Raw genomic sequence first — 15,732 nt, 5'->3', positions numbered from 1 at the left:
CGCCGCCTCTGCCGACGCCATTGTGACACTTCGGCGGCGGTCAACCGGGCCTCTCGTTGGCGGCGTTCGGTCGATGCCCTGGGGTCTACATTTACAAAAAGAATATAGAAATACCGCGAGTATCGGCCATATTTTCAAAAATTTTCAAACCTTAGTTTAGAAAATATAATAGTAAGGGAACTGTTGGGCTCGTTAAAGTAGTTACAGTATGTAGCATGCGTCTCAACTTTGATTTTAAGTAATCAGGATTTTGTTTTTCCAGTCTTACTGGTAATAGAGTCACTAATTTTGGCCAGTAGCCCAAGTGCAAGCCTTTCATATCAAACAAGGGGAATCGGGAAAAGATTGAGGTAGTTTTGAAGCCTTAGTTGTCAAATTCTAGACGCTGTCTTAGAAGGGACTTGGGTTAGTAAAATGGAACTTTCAAGGATGGACTTAAGACTAAAGTATGTCCTGGGAAGGTGTTTTGAACTATCCTACCTACATTCACTCCTTCACCCTCTAGAGGAAGAAGATGAATTAATAAAGAGGAAGAAGATGAAATTTCATTTCGTACACTGTAGGATAGGAAAATTTCAACGGTAGAATTTAAAAATGGTTTCTTCTAAAAATATGCACGGCGGTCCTTATAATTGATTCGGCTCGTTCTAAATATTTGAATGCTATCTACTCCCAGAACATGTCACTTTTAATTAAAAAGAATGGCCCATGTAGGAATATTACTTTCCTGGCTTCCCCTGTACATAGTAAAAATTAAACTCCAGGGACATCCGTAGACACTAAGAGTATCTAGTCCTTTTTGGTAAGAATGGCGGTATCCATGTCAATATATATGCTTTTTTTTCGAAATACTAGGTTAGGTGGATTACTGACAGCTGTGCCATGAGCTCCATAGTTAATAGACAAATTTTAGTCAACCTTTTTTTTATGTTCCCTTTGCCTCTCTTTTGATAAAAATATGGTTTCTTTCCAATTTTGTTCATTTCGGTACAAAAGGCACATCAAGAGTGCGCGATATACCGCTAAATTACCTACTCCTCAATACCTCGCTCTTCCGCTAGAATATTTTAGAACTTTTAAAAAAGCTTCTTATTTATACTAAAGGCTGTTTTATACTAAACAGCCCTTGTGTTTCAAGAGTTGTTCTTAACGAATTGGGACAACAACTAAAAGTTTAGCGTAAACAGCGAAGGAATGAGAGGCGGCGACTCCTCTCATACACGCAGTAATTTCGGCTTGTTTTAAGCTTTAATACTGCCCCTTACTTTCAGTTGAAAAACTTCTTTTTTTTAATTTAATTTCTGATCGTTTTTCAAATAATACCGGGGTATCCAGCTCTCCTCCGTGGAAAATTCCCTCCCCCAACAGAAAAATTCCTTAAAGTAAAGTTTTTCCCAGGTAAAATACTCGCCCCCCCCCCCGAGAAATTCCATCCTCGCTGTAAATCCCCTGGGAAAATTTCTTACGGACGATTCCGCCTGAAAAGTTCTCCTTAGCATACTTTCATTTAAAAAAACTTTAATTTCTGATCGTTTTTCAAATCATATCAGAAATCCCCCTTCCACGGGAAATTTTCCCCAGAAATCCCCCCATCCGCAGTGCTACCGAGGAGAATTCCCACATAGGGAATCTCCCGTAGAAAATACCCCCTGGAAAAATCCTCCAGAAAATTCCAACCCCGCCGGAAATTTCCCCCTGGAACATCTCCATCTGTTATGTTTAGTCGGCAAAGACAAAGTAAGACAAATAAAAAAAATTCGAATAGGAATTCTGGTAAATTCCCCCCAGTGTAAAATTTCCCCTGGAAAGCTAACTCCCAGAAACTTCCCTCTCCACAGAAAATTATCACCGTTGAAAATCCCCCCAACAGAAAATTTTCCACTCCCCCCTCCCCAAAAAAAATTCTATATATTTCCCAATGACAATCTATAAGCAAACAATAGATATATATTGTAACTTACATCCATTTCACCAGGGGCTGTGGGGGATCATGCAGTCCCCAAAAGCATAGTTGTTGAACCTTTCAACTATGCTAAACAAAAGCACCATCTCAAAATTTTGCTCGGACGACTTTTGGGAAAAAAGAGCAGGGGAGGAGAGCTACGTGTTCTCCAATCTTTTTGGCCACTTAAAAAGGAGACTAGAACTTTTGATTTCCAATCAAATGAGCCTTCTCCGATCTTCTCGATTCATTGGTTCAATACGATTATCCCTTGAAAAAAAAAAGGTAAACACGCATCCGTGATCTTTCTTCTGGCAAAAATGCAAAATCCCACATTTTCGTATATAGGAGCTTGAAACCTCTACGTTCTCTGATACGCTGGATATGATGGTAGGATTTTTATTAAAATCGCTTGGTTTTGGGGGTTTTGCCACCTTTTTAAAAGTTGGGCAAATTTTCCTAGGCTCGTAACTTTTGATGGAAAATATTAGACTTAACGACATTTATATATTTTGAATCAGCATAAAAATTTTGATCATTTTGATATACCTTTTGTTATCAAAACTTATAGCCGGGACTTGAAAAAAAAAAATACTATCATAACTAACATGAAACCCTTAATATTTGTTTCTGTATTTATGTAAAAGAAACAAAAAAAAAATATACAAGAAGGTACATGTATTTAAACAATTATATAATCATTCAAACTTAGTAAAGCTGCTGGTAAAAACACATAACCGGTTAGATGTGCCAGTGCGTAGCTTAACCGATAAGACTGGTTGTAAATGTAAACAAAGAGTACACTTATAAGAGTTGGAACTGGCGCTATCGACAAAAAAACAACTATCAACACCATCTAGCCTTTGGTGACAGTTAACATTTTTATTTTTCAGTGTAGTAATAAGAATTATTACTTTAATCAGTGTAACTGGTAAAATTAGGATAGCAATGAGTGTCTTATCTCAGTTCCTGACAAAAAAAAACTATTATGAAGGTTGAAAAAATACCAAGTGCCGCCAAATGCTAGATGGCACTGATAGTTTTTGTTTTTGACACTATTGCCAGTTTCCACTCTTATAAGTTACTCATATTCTGGATGTGAACAAAAAAATCTACAAGAAGGTACATGTAATTAAAGAGAAACATAATTATTCGAATCTGTTGGAGCAAACACATAACCTCTTAAATTGTACTTGTGCGCTAACCATGTCAGCTTCATTACTCTTTTGCAGGGCCCATGAAAAAAGATTACGATGCATAGTCTCAATATTTTTCAAAAAATTGTCAATATTTTCCAAAAAATACGAAATAATGTCTGTGGATGAACTTATGCGTCAAATGAGTTTAAAAATCATAAATACGCATAAGTGTAACAACGGGGATGCGGGAAATTTATATAAAATCATATTTTGAGGTCAAATTTCTAATTTTTCAAGGGAGGTTTTTTTTATATATCAACCTTGGGTGGGGGGGGGTCTCCAGCCTGTGTGCAAGTATGATTACAATTATAAAACAACGATACTAATTTCATATTTGAGCATACCATGTATTCTGAACTATGAATTTTAGACTTCAGTTAAAGCCTTGATTTTCATGAAAACAAGGAACAAAGGGTTACCTTAATAAAGTGGTATCAATCCACAAAAATGTTCAGGGGAAGGGAAAAATTGTCTATTCAAAAACTAAAGATGGGGCAATTTATTCTAATGAAAAAGCAAACAATGGCGTTTTTCAATAAAAACTCTAAAAACAAGGTATTTTTCGAAATCTAGAGGGAGGTAACGAATCCTCCCAAACTCAATTGGTACCAATTGAGTTTGGTACTTGGTACCATTGGAATTGGTACCAACTGAGGGCTAAAATCATAATATGATTTTAACCCTGCAATAAAACTAAAAAAAATTTTCGGTTTCACATTTTTTTTCATTTCTGAATTAAAACTTATTAAACAATTATTTTTCAATAGACCAAGCAAATCAACAGCTAATTGCAACCATACACTCTTGCATATAACAAAGGCATGTACGCGATATTTAATTCTCTTGGTGGGGTGCGGGGGGGGGGGGGGTTAAAACTTCCGAAATGTGCTCAAAATGAATGAAAGATCTAAAGCTGAACTGGCCAGCCATGGCAAAAACAAAGAGAAAAAGAAATGTCAAGAAGAAGAAAACAAACGGGACAATGGCCAGTATAAGAAAAAGACAAACTAACCTAAAACCGAATAAAATCTAAAACCAAGAAATAAAAAAAACAATATACAATTGTTGCTACAGTGATTAAACACCACAGAATCTAAAATGGTGCTCAATTGGTGTGATTGTGCTCAATCACAGTAGCAACAATTGTATATTGTTTTTTATTTATTTCTTGGTTTTAGATTTTATTTGGTTTTAGGTTAGTTTGGATTTTTCTTTGTTTTTAGCGTTGAAGACGCTTTATTTTATATAAGCGGAATATCCGCGTCGTTTTAGTTAGATTTTTTTTATCTTTGTTTGAGCTAAAAATGTGCAAATAATATGAAAAATATCAGAATTTATTTTATTAAAGGACAATATAATGCACATAAGAGGGGGCACATAAGACCGAAGCCCCCCTACCCCGCGTACTTGCCTGAAATAGCACAGTAACATATTGCTTGACAAAAATGTTGAAGTTCCATAATTGTTTCAAACTGACGGGTCGAATGATGAACAATCAGAGAGAAGGACTCATTAATACCATAGAAACAGAAGGCTAATAAGTAAAACAAATCATATCTACGTCTATCACAAGACACTCTGAGGCCAAAATCTGACAGCTCTCATACAAATAATCAATTTAGAATATAGGCCTAAAGCCGTGGTAAACGGTTTATCAAAATTATTGCTGATAATAGGGATTTCAACATAATTAATTTTAGTAGTTGATTTTATCGAGAAAGAGTGAACTATAAAATGAATTTCGGCCAAACTTCGACCAAACACTGTGTTAATATCTCACTTCCTCTTCAAAATCCTAAATATCTCCTAATTTTTGGACAATTCTTACTCAAATTATCAAAGTTTTTTTTTAATTATTCCTCCCCCGCCTCTCCCGAATAAAATTCCTGTATAAATGCTATCTCCCCCAATGAAAAAAAAAAAATTCTGATCCTCCCTTTAGTGTAAGGACCAAGTATACGTGCTCCATGCTTCAACATGTGCTGCTTTAGACTTTAGCATATATTCCCGCATATATGCCACCCCCCAACGGAAAAAATCTTCTGGTCGACCCTTTAGTGTAAGGACCAAATATATGTGCTCCTTACTTCAACACGTGCTCCTTTATTCTTTAGCATATATTCCCGCATATAGACCACCTCCCCAAAGGAAAATAGCATATATTCTCGCATATTTACCACCTCTCAACGGAAAAAATCTTCTGGTCCTCCCTTTAGTGTAAGGACCAAATATACGTGCTCCTTGCTTCAACACGTGCTCCTTTAGTCTTTAGCATGTATTCCCGCATATACGCCACCTCCCCAAAGGAAAATAGCATATATTCTCGCATATTTACCACCTCTCAACGGAAAAAATCTTCTGGTCCTCCCTTTAGTGTAAGGACCAAATATACGTGCTCCTTGCTTCAACACGTGCTCCTTTAGTCTTTAGCATGTATTCCCGCATATACGCCACCTCCCCAAAGGAAAATAACATATATTCTCGCATATATACCACCTCTCAACGAAAAAAACCTTCTGATCCTCCCTTTAGTGTAAAGACCGAATCTATGCCCTCCTTTAGGAAGACAAAAATTACTCTTAGTCCACTGGGATAAATGGAAAAGCACTTTAAAAAGTATAAATGTTCACGCTTCGGTCAAAAACGAATTTCTAAGAAACCTTTAGACCTCCTAGTAAAAGTCTTATACCCCCCCCCCTCCTTGAAATCTTCCATCTGTGCCTCTGAGCCTATTTTGTGCTTATTGGTTTAGTCATCAAGTTCAGATGAAACACTGCAGATTCTTCCCTTCGAATTAACAAGTGTTTTTGGTATTGTAGCATATCACATATTCGTAACTTAATTCAATTAATCTCACAGAGTACCAAATGAGGTTAATATACTAAAACCTATATTTACATCAAAGGTCAGCTTTACTCAAAAGAAAACAAAACTTTCTGACTAGATCCTACACGGGGAGCAAGGCCTAATCACGTTTAAAAAAAAATTACGCTAAAAAGGAAAAAAATCACAGTTTTGTAGCCTAAAGCAAAGACAACACAAGTCAAACTTTAAGTTTCCCCTAAGAATTGTTGGATTAATACTGATAAAGAGAACAAGTTATGAGAGTCAATTCATCTACTTTGGGTCAGAAATCCACAAAACGCTTAGAGTTGGCCTTCATTATCATGAAATCAGGCACTCTAATTCAAGCCGAACAGAAAGTGACTTTCGCAACTAGGGAAGCTCGCCCTTAAGTATAACTGTAAAACTTAAAAAAAAAACGTTTGAAATAAAAACGAATACGTACGAACTGCATCTTAACGGAAATGACTGATGGTTTTACTCAGCGGAGGAGTATTAGAGAATGGGATTCCAAAGTTTAACTAAATCCCGCTCACTCCCCTACCCCTAGAGACATCTATAATACATACCCTGTATTTTTGACCGGACTTAAGCCACAAGGATCTTGTAACTTAGAACTGCTCTCTGAAAAATCTGATTTGAATTGTTTTGCTTTACACTAAAGATTTGGCTGCACGCCAATTCAACCTAATTGAACTGCGCCAGCACCCTCTACAACACTGGAACACAAAAATATCGATCATCCTCGGCTATTAGTGTTACTAAACTATTATCATTACCAGCACTAGCTACCGTAGCGAAATCAGTAGTACCATAAGCGGAAGGCTTTAATAAACACAAATTTAAGCGAAGAGCACGAGCAACTAAGTGCAAATCTTTTGCCGCCAAATGACTAGTGTCACCCACTGTATCTAAATACTGCTCGGTATAGGAACGGGTTGTGTCATAATTGCCATTTGGGTCGGTTGCATAAGGCTCCAACACTGATGCTAATACATGAAGTTTGACTGCTTCAACTAGTCGAGTATCTAATTCACAATCAGCAGATAGAGAATGAACTAATGACTCTTCGATGTCTGCTTCGTGGTTTAAATCAACTGCCTGAAACAAAAAAAGAGTGTTTTATGCAAGGCCGTATCAGCGCGGGGAGGGGGTTAGGGGGTTTTAACCCCCCCTCAAACGTTTGTCCGACTCGTAAAAATGCAACAAAAATGAATATAAAAATTATGCGTTTTTGAAGGTTTTTTTTGTAACCCTCCCTCCAAAAAATCCATTTGTTGTACCCCCCCCCCCCCGACAATAAATTCTGATACGGCCCTGGCTTTATAATATATGCGTCGTTTTTGGGCACTTTTTTGAGACCTTCCTTTGTGGATCTAAATTTTGGAACCTTGCGTTCTATTTTACTTTGGATCGTTGTCCCTGCTGGAGTAAAGCTAAATTGTTGAGGCTAACCCGGATTTGTCCTATCAGTTGTTGACCTTTTATATAAAACATTGTTTTCCTTTATTCATTTCATAGTTTACATTACGCATTTTTTTTCAATTCTAGTGGTGATGGGGGGGGGGGGGGAGGGAGGAATCTCACAAATGAAAAAGATTAAAAAAGGAATGTTTCGATTTGATTCAACAAATTCAGAACTAGAGTACAATTTTTTAAAATATTCATAGAAATATGTAAATCTGATAATTGAGTCAAGAGCTGAACATTAAAACAAATTAAAAATTGAATATAACTTTCAATTTCAGTTTTCATTCTTCCGCAATATTCATATTTCTGTTTCTTATTAATTCAAATTACGATGATTTGGGAGGCTTTTCAAAACTAGGAAAAACGTCTATTAGATACTTACATGAAATAACCGAGAAATGAATAATCCTAAATGAAATACTAAGGAAGGTAAACATAAAGTATGCCCAGGAGCAAGGCCAGGTTTTTTTTTCGGGGGGGGGGGTTTATACAAAAAAATAAAATAAAAAAAGGCAAACAAAATTTGTTTATTTCCATTTTTGTTACGCCTTTACGAGTCAAACAAACATTTCGGGAGGGGTTCAAACCCCCCTAGCCCCCCCTCCGGATACGGCCTTGCCCAGGGGCACACAAAAGGAAGGAGGAGGGGAGTTTTTAAGTGGCTGATGGTTAATAATGAGGGCACGTTTTATAGATTAAGGATTATATATTGCCAAATATCGTCGTTATGGCAATACAGGTACGTCAAAAAAGCAGAAAACTAGTCTCAAGTGGCTTCGTACTGCAGTGGCTTACCGGTAGCAGTAACAACAATTATAAATAATACAATTAGTTTTCTATTATGTAAAAAAAAAAAATCCAGTGTTGTAAAAACTTTAACTTCAAGCGATATCAAAATATTTTCTTCCAGAGAATAACAAGTCTAGGAATTTTGACGCTAGTAGGCTACAAGAAACGAATTTCAAATGTTGCACTATGAAAAAAAAGAAAGAAGATTATCTACCAGCCGATTCGCAGCAACTATTGTTCAAGGAATTGAGCCCCCCTCCCTCCCCCTGCAATTTTACGGGGAAAATTAAGTAAAAATGGCGCTGTCTGTTAATTTAGTAGCCTAGTATCAGTTTTTTAGGGGGACAACGCTAGATGTCTGCTGTGAAATGTGTAAGAGCACCTTTCTTAAGCCCCATCAAAAATACCATCAAACATACAAGAGGAAATCTTTGCATTCGAGGATGAAACTAACTACTTTTTTTGATTGACGGGTGAGCAGGAAGCTGGTTGTATTCGTGAGGACTGACGGTGAGTAGATTTATTGTTCGTTGGATTATTTAATTACGAATTCTATAATCTAGTTTATATTAGTCTTATTTCCCGATTATCAGGGCACTGAGCTCTCTGGGTCTTTTTTGGACATGTATCTATTTGTTTTTGATTTTTTCCCCCAATAGAATCAATTCAAACTGACTGTCTACGAAAAATTAAGAGCCTATAAGAAAAGAAGCAATTTAAAAATTTCTGAAACACAATATAGAAGGTATATTTTTCGCCTTTATCATTTATGAATCTTCAACTTTTAAGATTACTACTTCTTTTACTATAGAAATGACATATATCGCCACAAGGATAAGGAAGAAGCAGACTCGAAGAAAGAAAGAAAGAGAGAGAGAGAGAGAGAGAGAGAGAGAGAGAGAGAGAGAGAGAGAGGGAGAGAGAGAGAGAAAGAGAGAGATGCTGATACAGAAAAACTAAAGGGAAGAATAAAGAGAGCTTACTATATTCTCTAAGCAGTTCAGACATTCCTTCCAGCCTTCCTCGACATTTTCACGACCAAACGGGAGCCTATTAGCAAATGACCAATTGAGAAGCCAAACTTGCTTCCTCCTTTTAAGCGTGTCTCTCAGTGTGTTAAGTGACTCGGCGGCAGAGGGCAGCTTTTGACGGGTTGTTAACGCGGCAAAAACTGTTGCACGCAACAGCGAATATGAATCACCACGGAATCGACGCATGCGAGTACAACCGGTTCGTATTACAACTTCTCCAAAACCCTACAAATAAAAGATAGTAATTTTCATCAAAGCCTATTAATGCTAGTCTGGTTCACATAAGTCATGTCGCACTCAATTTCATTTCTAATAAGAGGCTCTCTAACAAGAGGCGATCTCCTAAAATATTAAATACGAGTTCTCCATAATACTCAGTATTTTCATGCAATTTATCTGTTTTCTGTTTTTCCCAACATGCAACTGATGTGATCAGTGACCCTCTAGATGCCGAATGTTTAAGATACATTTTTTTGGAAATCAATTGGGGAATTTATGTTACAATAGCGAGGTCAAATTTCGGAACGAATTTTCATTCGTTCAAATGGGCGCTCCGAAAAGCGGATGAAGATTTGCTTGATGTTTTCCAAAGAAATTGCCCACGGATTGTTCTGGGTACCTAGCTGACTGACCGTATTTCAAACAAAAGGCTGTACGAAAAACATGGTTCAATCCTGCTTTCTAGGGCTATAATGAAAGAAAGGTTGAGATGGCTAGGGCACGTTCTGCGGATAAAGGATGATCGATTGCCGAAGATTGTCCTTTTCGGCCAACCGTCTAGGGCTAAACAGAAAGCAGGTCGTCCTCGTCTGGGGCGGGAGGAGGATGTCATAAAGAAATATTTAACGGAAATAAGTACTTCCTGAGGGGGGGGGATGTAAAGAGGGAGGCTTTGAATAGATTGGGATGGATGAGGAGTGTGCGTACCTGTGTTGGCTTCAGGCGGCTTGGTGTTGCGGTGAGTTGTTAGTAGTAGTAGTAGTAGTAGTAGTAATTGATAAAAAAGAGGTAAGTGGATGACTGAAAGCAAAAAGACCCCTTAACTCGTTATGTAACATAAATTGCATTATTACTCTCTGCATATATTTTCCCTTCAAATTCAATTTTCTTAATCTACTATCTGTTTATAATCTAACTATCATTGGTTGAAAGACTAAGGGTCGAGCGCCTTTCATTGGTTGAAAGACAAAGGTCGAGTACTTTCACTGGTTGAAAGACAAAGGGCCGAGCACCTTTCATTGGTTGAAAAACAAAGGGCCCAGCACCCTTCATTGGTTGAAAGACAAAGGGTCGAGCACCTTTCATTGGTTGAAAGACAAAGGGCCGAGAAACAAGAAAACACTACATTCCTTAAATAAACTACACTTGTATCAGAGGGGCATAAGCAAGACGAAGGTCCATCTTATTATACAAGACGGAAATCTCTCTTAATGTATGAAACGGAGGTTTTCCTTAATACACGAGATGAAGGTCCCTGAGACGGGTGTCTCCCTTAATGCATTTGGTACCTGTAACTGTTAATCGTCAAGGAACGAATGACACATTCCCATTTCTAAGGGAAACAAATACACCAGTAGAATACAGTTTAATTTTAAATGTGTTAAATCTTTATTTTTACTCCTTAAAATTATGGAATTACTCGAGTTATTTTAATCAATCACCAAATCCTTCTAAGTGAGTATTGGCACTCTATAAATATATCTAGAAGTCTATAAGTCTATGGGTAAAACGCTTCGTAGCGCTCGAGATAAGTTATAAGTAGATACATTTTTGACAGGTTTTTGCTAAGCACAAGGTCAGAATAAACAACAAGTAGAAGAATAGGGAAATTTGTTATATACGACAGTGGAACGGAACTTTAAATGAATATTTCGACCCTATATCCAAGGGCCGTCCTCCGCAAAACAGATGAAGAACAAACGAATATAAAAGAACTCACATTAAAATTCAATCTTTAGAACGAAAATATTTTCAAAACAGTCCTAACATCATTACTTCAAGGAAGGTCAACCAGGACTTCAAACAAATTTCCCTATTGTTCTACTTGTTGTTTATGATGGGATGGCAGTGGGGTCTTCGCCACTATTTACAAGGTCAGAAGCTGTTCACTACAGACCATATAGTAAATAACAGGTCAACAATCTGAAATAAAATTTGAAGGATTCGAACACATATTCTGGCTTGCAAAAACGTGGCTTTGCAAAACGTACCTTGCAAAAAAGTGGCTTTGATTGTCAAAATTTGAATTGCTATACTGATAAATGTGAGTTAACAACTTACTTTGATTACTTTTACGAACCTATACCTAACTGTATACTTTATTAAAGGTTTTACTTTAGTTTATATTTTAATTTAATTATTTTTTTACTTTACTATGCATTCGCTATTTTACTTTATACTTCACCAACACTGAGATCAATCTTGTCTCACAGCCCGGTATTATCCAATGCAAGCAATGTGATTTGGTGTGCTGACAGGTTTCTATGAAACTGACAAAAGTCCTCTCAAACAAATTGAAAAATTATTACGAGCCTCGCGAAGTTTGCTAAATAAGTAATAAAACAAAACCTATTTTCAACTAAAAGAATCACCAGTTTGAAGAAAAACACCACATCTCCAAAATCACCTAAGGGAGACAAAATAACACTGTTCAAGATAAATCACCAGTGGTGGCAACCCTCTACTTCGTTAATGACATTGAGGCAGAGGTCTTGGTTGACTTCTATCTCATAAGGTAGCCTCAAGTAGAGGTCTACCTAAATCATCTGACTAAAGGTTGAACACCACCTCATTGAGGTAGAGGTCTTCCCCACTTAGTGTCAGTATAAGAAATTACTAATTCACAAGGGTAAAACAATATTTTATACCTTTTTGGTAGTTTTTGCTCTTTCCGTTTGTCCTTGCCATATGGTTTCAGCATAGGCCATAATATCAACCCTTGATCCAACAGCCTCTTGACTGATATCAGATATCATGTCAAAAACACCATCATAAGCAGAGTCTCTATCCACTTCCATAGCAGAGCGAGGATTGTTCTCTGAAGAAGGCATCGAAGGACAAAAAGAGCCGAGAGTCTCAGCTGTGGACATGAGTGACTCACAAGTGTAAGTCTTTCTCATTGTTGATGACTGAGACATATCATTATCGCTCCTAGAACAAAAATTATCAGGCTATTTCTCAACAGAAAAGAAATATATAATGTAAATATTTAATTATCAAACTGCAAACTAAAGCTATAAATTAATCGGACTAGTTAAAATCTAATAATAATAGTACAGAAGATATAAAAAAACATAAAAAATAAAACAAGAATTAAAATTCTTGTTACTTTTTAGAGCCATTGATTTACCAAAATAGCACTGCTTAACCTCGGTAGCTTAAGCTATTTCGATGATGCTGATGAAGAATGATATAGAATCCTTATGTATTGAAGCACTTTTGCAAGATACGCTATTTTTAACGTTACTATTTTAGTGACGTTCATTTTTTTCCTTTAACATTATTTTGAACGTACGCTATATTTTGATGACTAGTTTAGTACACTATCATTATTGCTCTTAGAACCGAAAATTATCGGGTTATTTCAAATTAAATCGAAAAAAGGAAGAAATGTAACAATAAATTATTAACTACAAAACTATAAATTAATCAAACTAGATTAATATCTAATAATAACAATTCGTAATCGAATTAAAAAATAATATAGAAGATATCGAACAAGATAAAAATAACATAGCAATTAACATTCTTGTTACTTAATTGAGACACACATTTATTAAGAGTTTTTTGACGTTTAAGTAGCGTTGTATAACCTCTGCAGCTCAACCTACTTTGCTTTTTTAACATTACTATTTCAATAACATGTACTTTTAACATTTAACGTTATTTTGAACGTTTAAGCTATTTTGAACGTTCACTATTTTGATGACTATTTTAGTACATCACTCTTAGAACCAAAAATCTATCAGGTTATTTCAAATTTTATTGAACAAAACATTACTTATTTATTAATTGAACAAAATAATAATTTTGTAAATTAAAATAAAATTAACAGTAAATAAATAATTACAAAAATATAAATCAATCAAACTAATTCATATCCAACAATAACAAACCATAATTAGCTACTGAATGCAATATTAATATAGGAAATATGAAAGAAGATAAAAAGATAACATTCTTGCTATTTGATTGAGCCAAAGATTTATTAGAATTTTTGGTTATCAAAATAGCATATAGTTGCTATTTCGTTGATATCGTTTTGGTAAATAGCATATAGCTCAGGCTATTTTAACGATGCCGGTGAATAGCGCGAATAGCTTAAATTACAAAAATTTAGTCTTTGCAAGATACGCCATTTTTAACGTTACTATGTATCTAATAATGTTTAGTTTTAGTGTTTAGCGGTACTTAGAACTTGGGCTATTTTGATGTCGGAAAACTCTATTATTTTGAATAGTCGTAATTACCGGACGGTAGATACAAAAGCACAGAAAGGTATAACATAGTACGTCTATAGATAATAAATCAAAGTTGTTTCCATTTGGATACTCATCATCTGGGGTATTTTTTAATAAAAACAAAAAATTGTAAAAGCAAAGGCTGTTTCCAATTTGTCTTTTTTTTTTCTTTTTTTTTATGGATACTATATACACAGGCAACACTAATCTATTATTATTATTTACGATTAAAAATCGGCGTTTTAGAGAAGAAAATGGTCAGAAAAATAATTTTCAAACTTTTTACCTGTGTGGGTTGCTACAGAAGAAAAGACACACGGACAATCCCATATATAAACCTGTCCCTTATAACACAATTGGCCAAAGAACCTGCCGGACGTACCCCATAAAAAATAAACGTAGCTTACACTCTACTGGAGAAAAATAATTTACCCCCTTATATCAAACACAAAATTATACACCCCCCCCCCAAAAGTTCCAAAATAAAATTCAGATACAACTTTCGATAAAAAATTGTCCAAAGACAAAGATGTTGCTATAGTTACAAAGTATTCATCTTCCCCTCAACTGATTCAGGGTTTAGTTAATCACCAAGTCACATAAGAGGTAATATAAAGACATGCCACCGTAGATAGAAGCTTGTGTTCAACTTTGATTCAGGGGTTTGCTTTTTATTTTAATTAGATATCTTTAGTTGTTATATAGGCTATACTAAAAACAGAGACGAAACTTGTTATGTTTCGTATTGGTTTTAGATTCGGTTTGGAAGATGAACGAAACTAGTTCTTTAAATAGTTTCGAGTTGACTAAAGGCCAAAAAGATGCTATCCTATTTTTTTTTTACCAATTTCATGAGCTTGTCTTGCTATATCAGCTTTTATCTGAAATTAGAATTTTAGCCAGATAACAGCCCTTCAGCTAGATTAATGCCTACAGTTCATACCAAAATAGAAAAATTAAAGATCAATGTTTATGATTTCACGCTGGAAGGTACCTCAATTACAAAAGAATTCGAACAAATAGTTGTTATGTTGCAGTGAATGTCCGAAATTGGTGAATGTCGACATTCGCCGGTGAATGTCCGAAATACCTTTTTTTTTCTCCTTGGATTTAGTCAGCGTTGTCATTCAACTTTTTCAATTTTATGCAAGGTTTGATGATGACAGGTTAGGTTTTTAACTCATTTCTGAGATTTATAACCTAATTTAACCTGACCTGACCTAACCTAACTTTAACTTCTATCATCAAAGCTCGAATAAGACTGAAAAAGCTGATTCGCAAAGCTAATTGAATCCAAGGAGAGAAAAGGGAATTTCGGACATTCACCGGTGAGCGTAACCAGATTCAGACATTCACACTAACATATATACTTAACAGAGACGCAACTTGTAATGTTTTGTATTGCTATTAGTTTTAGTTTGAAAGAGGAACCGAATTAGTTCTTTTATTAGTTTTAACTCGACTAGAGGCTACAAAGATACTGCCCTATTATTGGTACGAATGTCATCAGCTAGTTTTAAGAAACTAGCTTTTATCTGAAATTACAATTTCAGCTTTTTCTGCACAGATCAGCAGACCAACTATAGCCCATAGCGCAATAGAAAAATTAAAGGTCAATGGACCTGATTTCTTCCTGGAGAGTACCTCAAATAGAAACAACTCGAACAGCAGCATGCATTTAGTGATGTTTTATCCACATGCTTATGTTTATGTATACTATGTTTTGTTCATATATATACTACGTTTATGTTTACATATTATATTTATGTATATAATGTTCTATGTTTTATCTACAGCCTTCTTCACTCTTACTTTTTAATTTATGAGCTTTGTCACTACATATATTTATAATTGAGTGATGATGATCAGGGGGATAGCTTTGTCATGTATGAATTTATTCATAATAAAAGATAAATTTAGGCTAATCTACACACAGCGGTAAAACGGGGGTCTCAGCTTTTTAAAAACACTGATGGAAAAAGGATTCAGTACTCAAA

At 35.6% G+C, this 15,732-nt stretch overlaps 1 protein-coding gene across 4 annotated transcripts in view; it reads right to left on the bottom strand.

Moving 5' to 3' along the window:
- Positions 1–2,559: 2,559 nt before the first annotated feature.
- The window catches only part of LOC148944216 (uncharacterized), a 190,716-nt gene continuing 177,543 nt past the window's right edge, over positions 2,560–15,732 (bottom strand). For all 4 annotated transcript variants that reach the window (XM_089100613.1, XM_089100612.1, XM_089100614.1 and 1 more), the window contains 3 exons: positions 12,143–12,425; positions 9,228–9,500; positions 2,560–7,086 (listed from right to left, as the gene is read on the bottom strand). In XM_089100613.1, coding sequence (XP_088956739.1) covers positions 6,697–7,086; positions 9,228–9,500; positions 12,143–12,425 — 946 coding nt within the window. In that variant the 3' untranslated portion in view covers positions 2,560–6,696. The remainder of the gene's footprint in view (positions 7,087–9,227; positions 9,501–12,142; positions 12,426–15,732) is intronic.

Source organism: Artemia sp. Qi Xiang Cuo, chromosome 14 (genome assembly GCF_049724085.1).
Source record: "Artemia sp. Qi Xiang Cuo chromosome 14, ASM4972408v1, whole genome shotgun sequence".
Taxonomy (NCBI): Eukaryota; Metazoa; Arthropoda; class Branchiopoda; order Anostraca; family Artemiidae; genus Artemia; species Artemia sp. Qi Xiang Cuo.
Note: the sequence above shows the minus strand (reverse complement) of the source record. Positions and strands in the feature narration are given on the sequence as shown.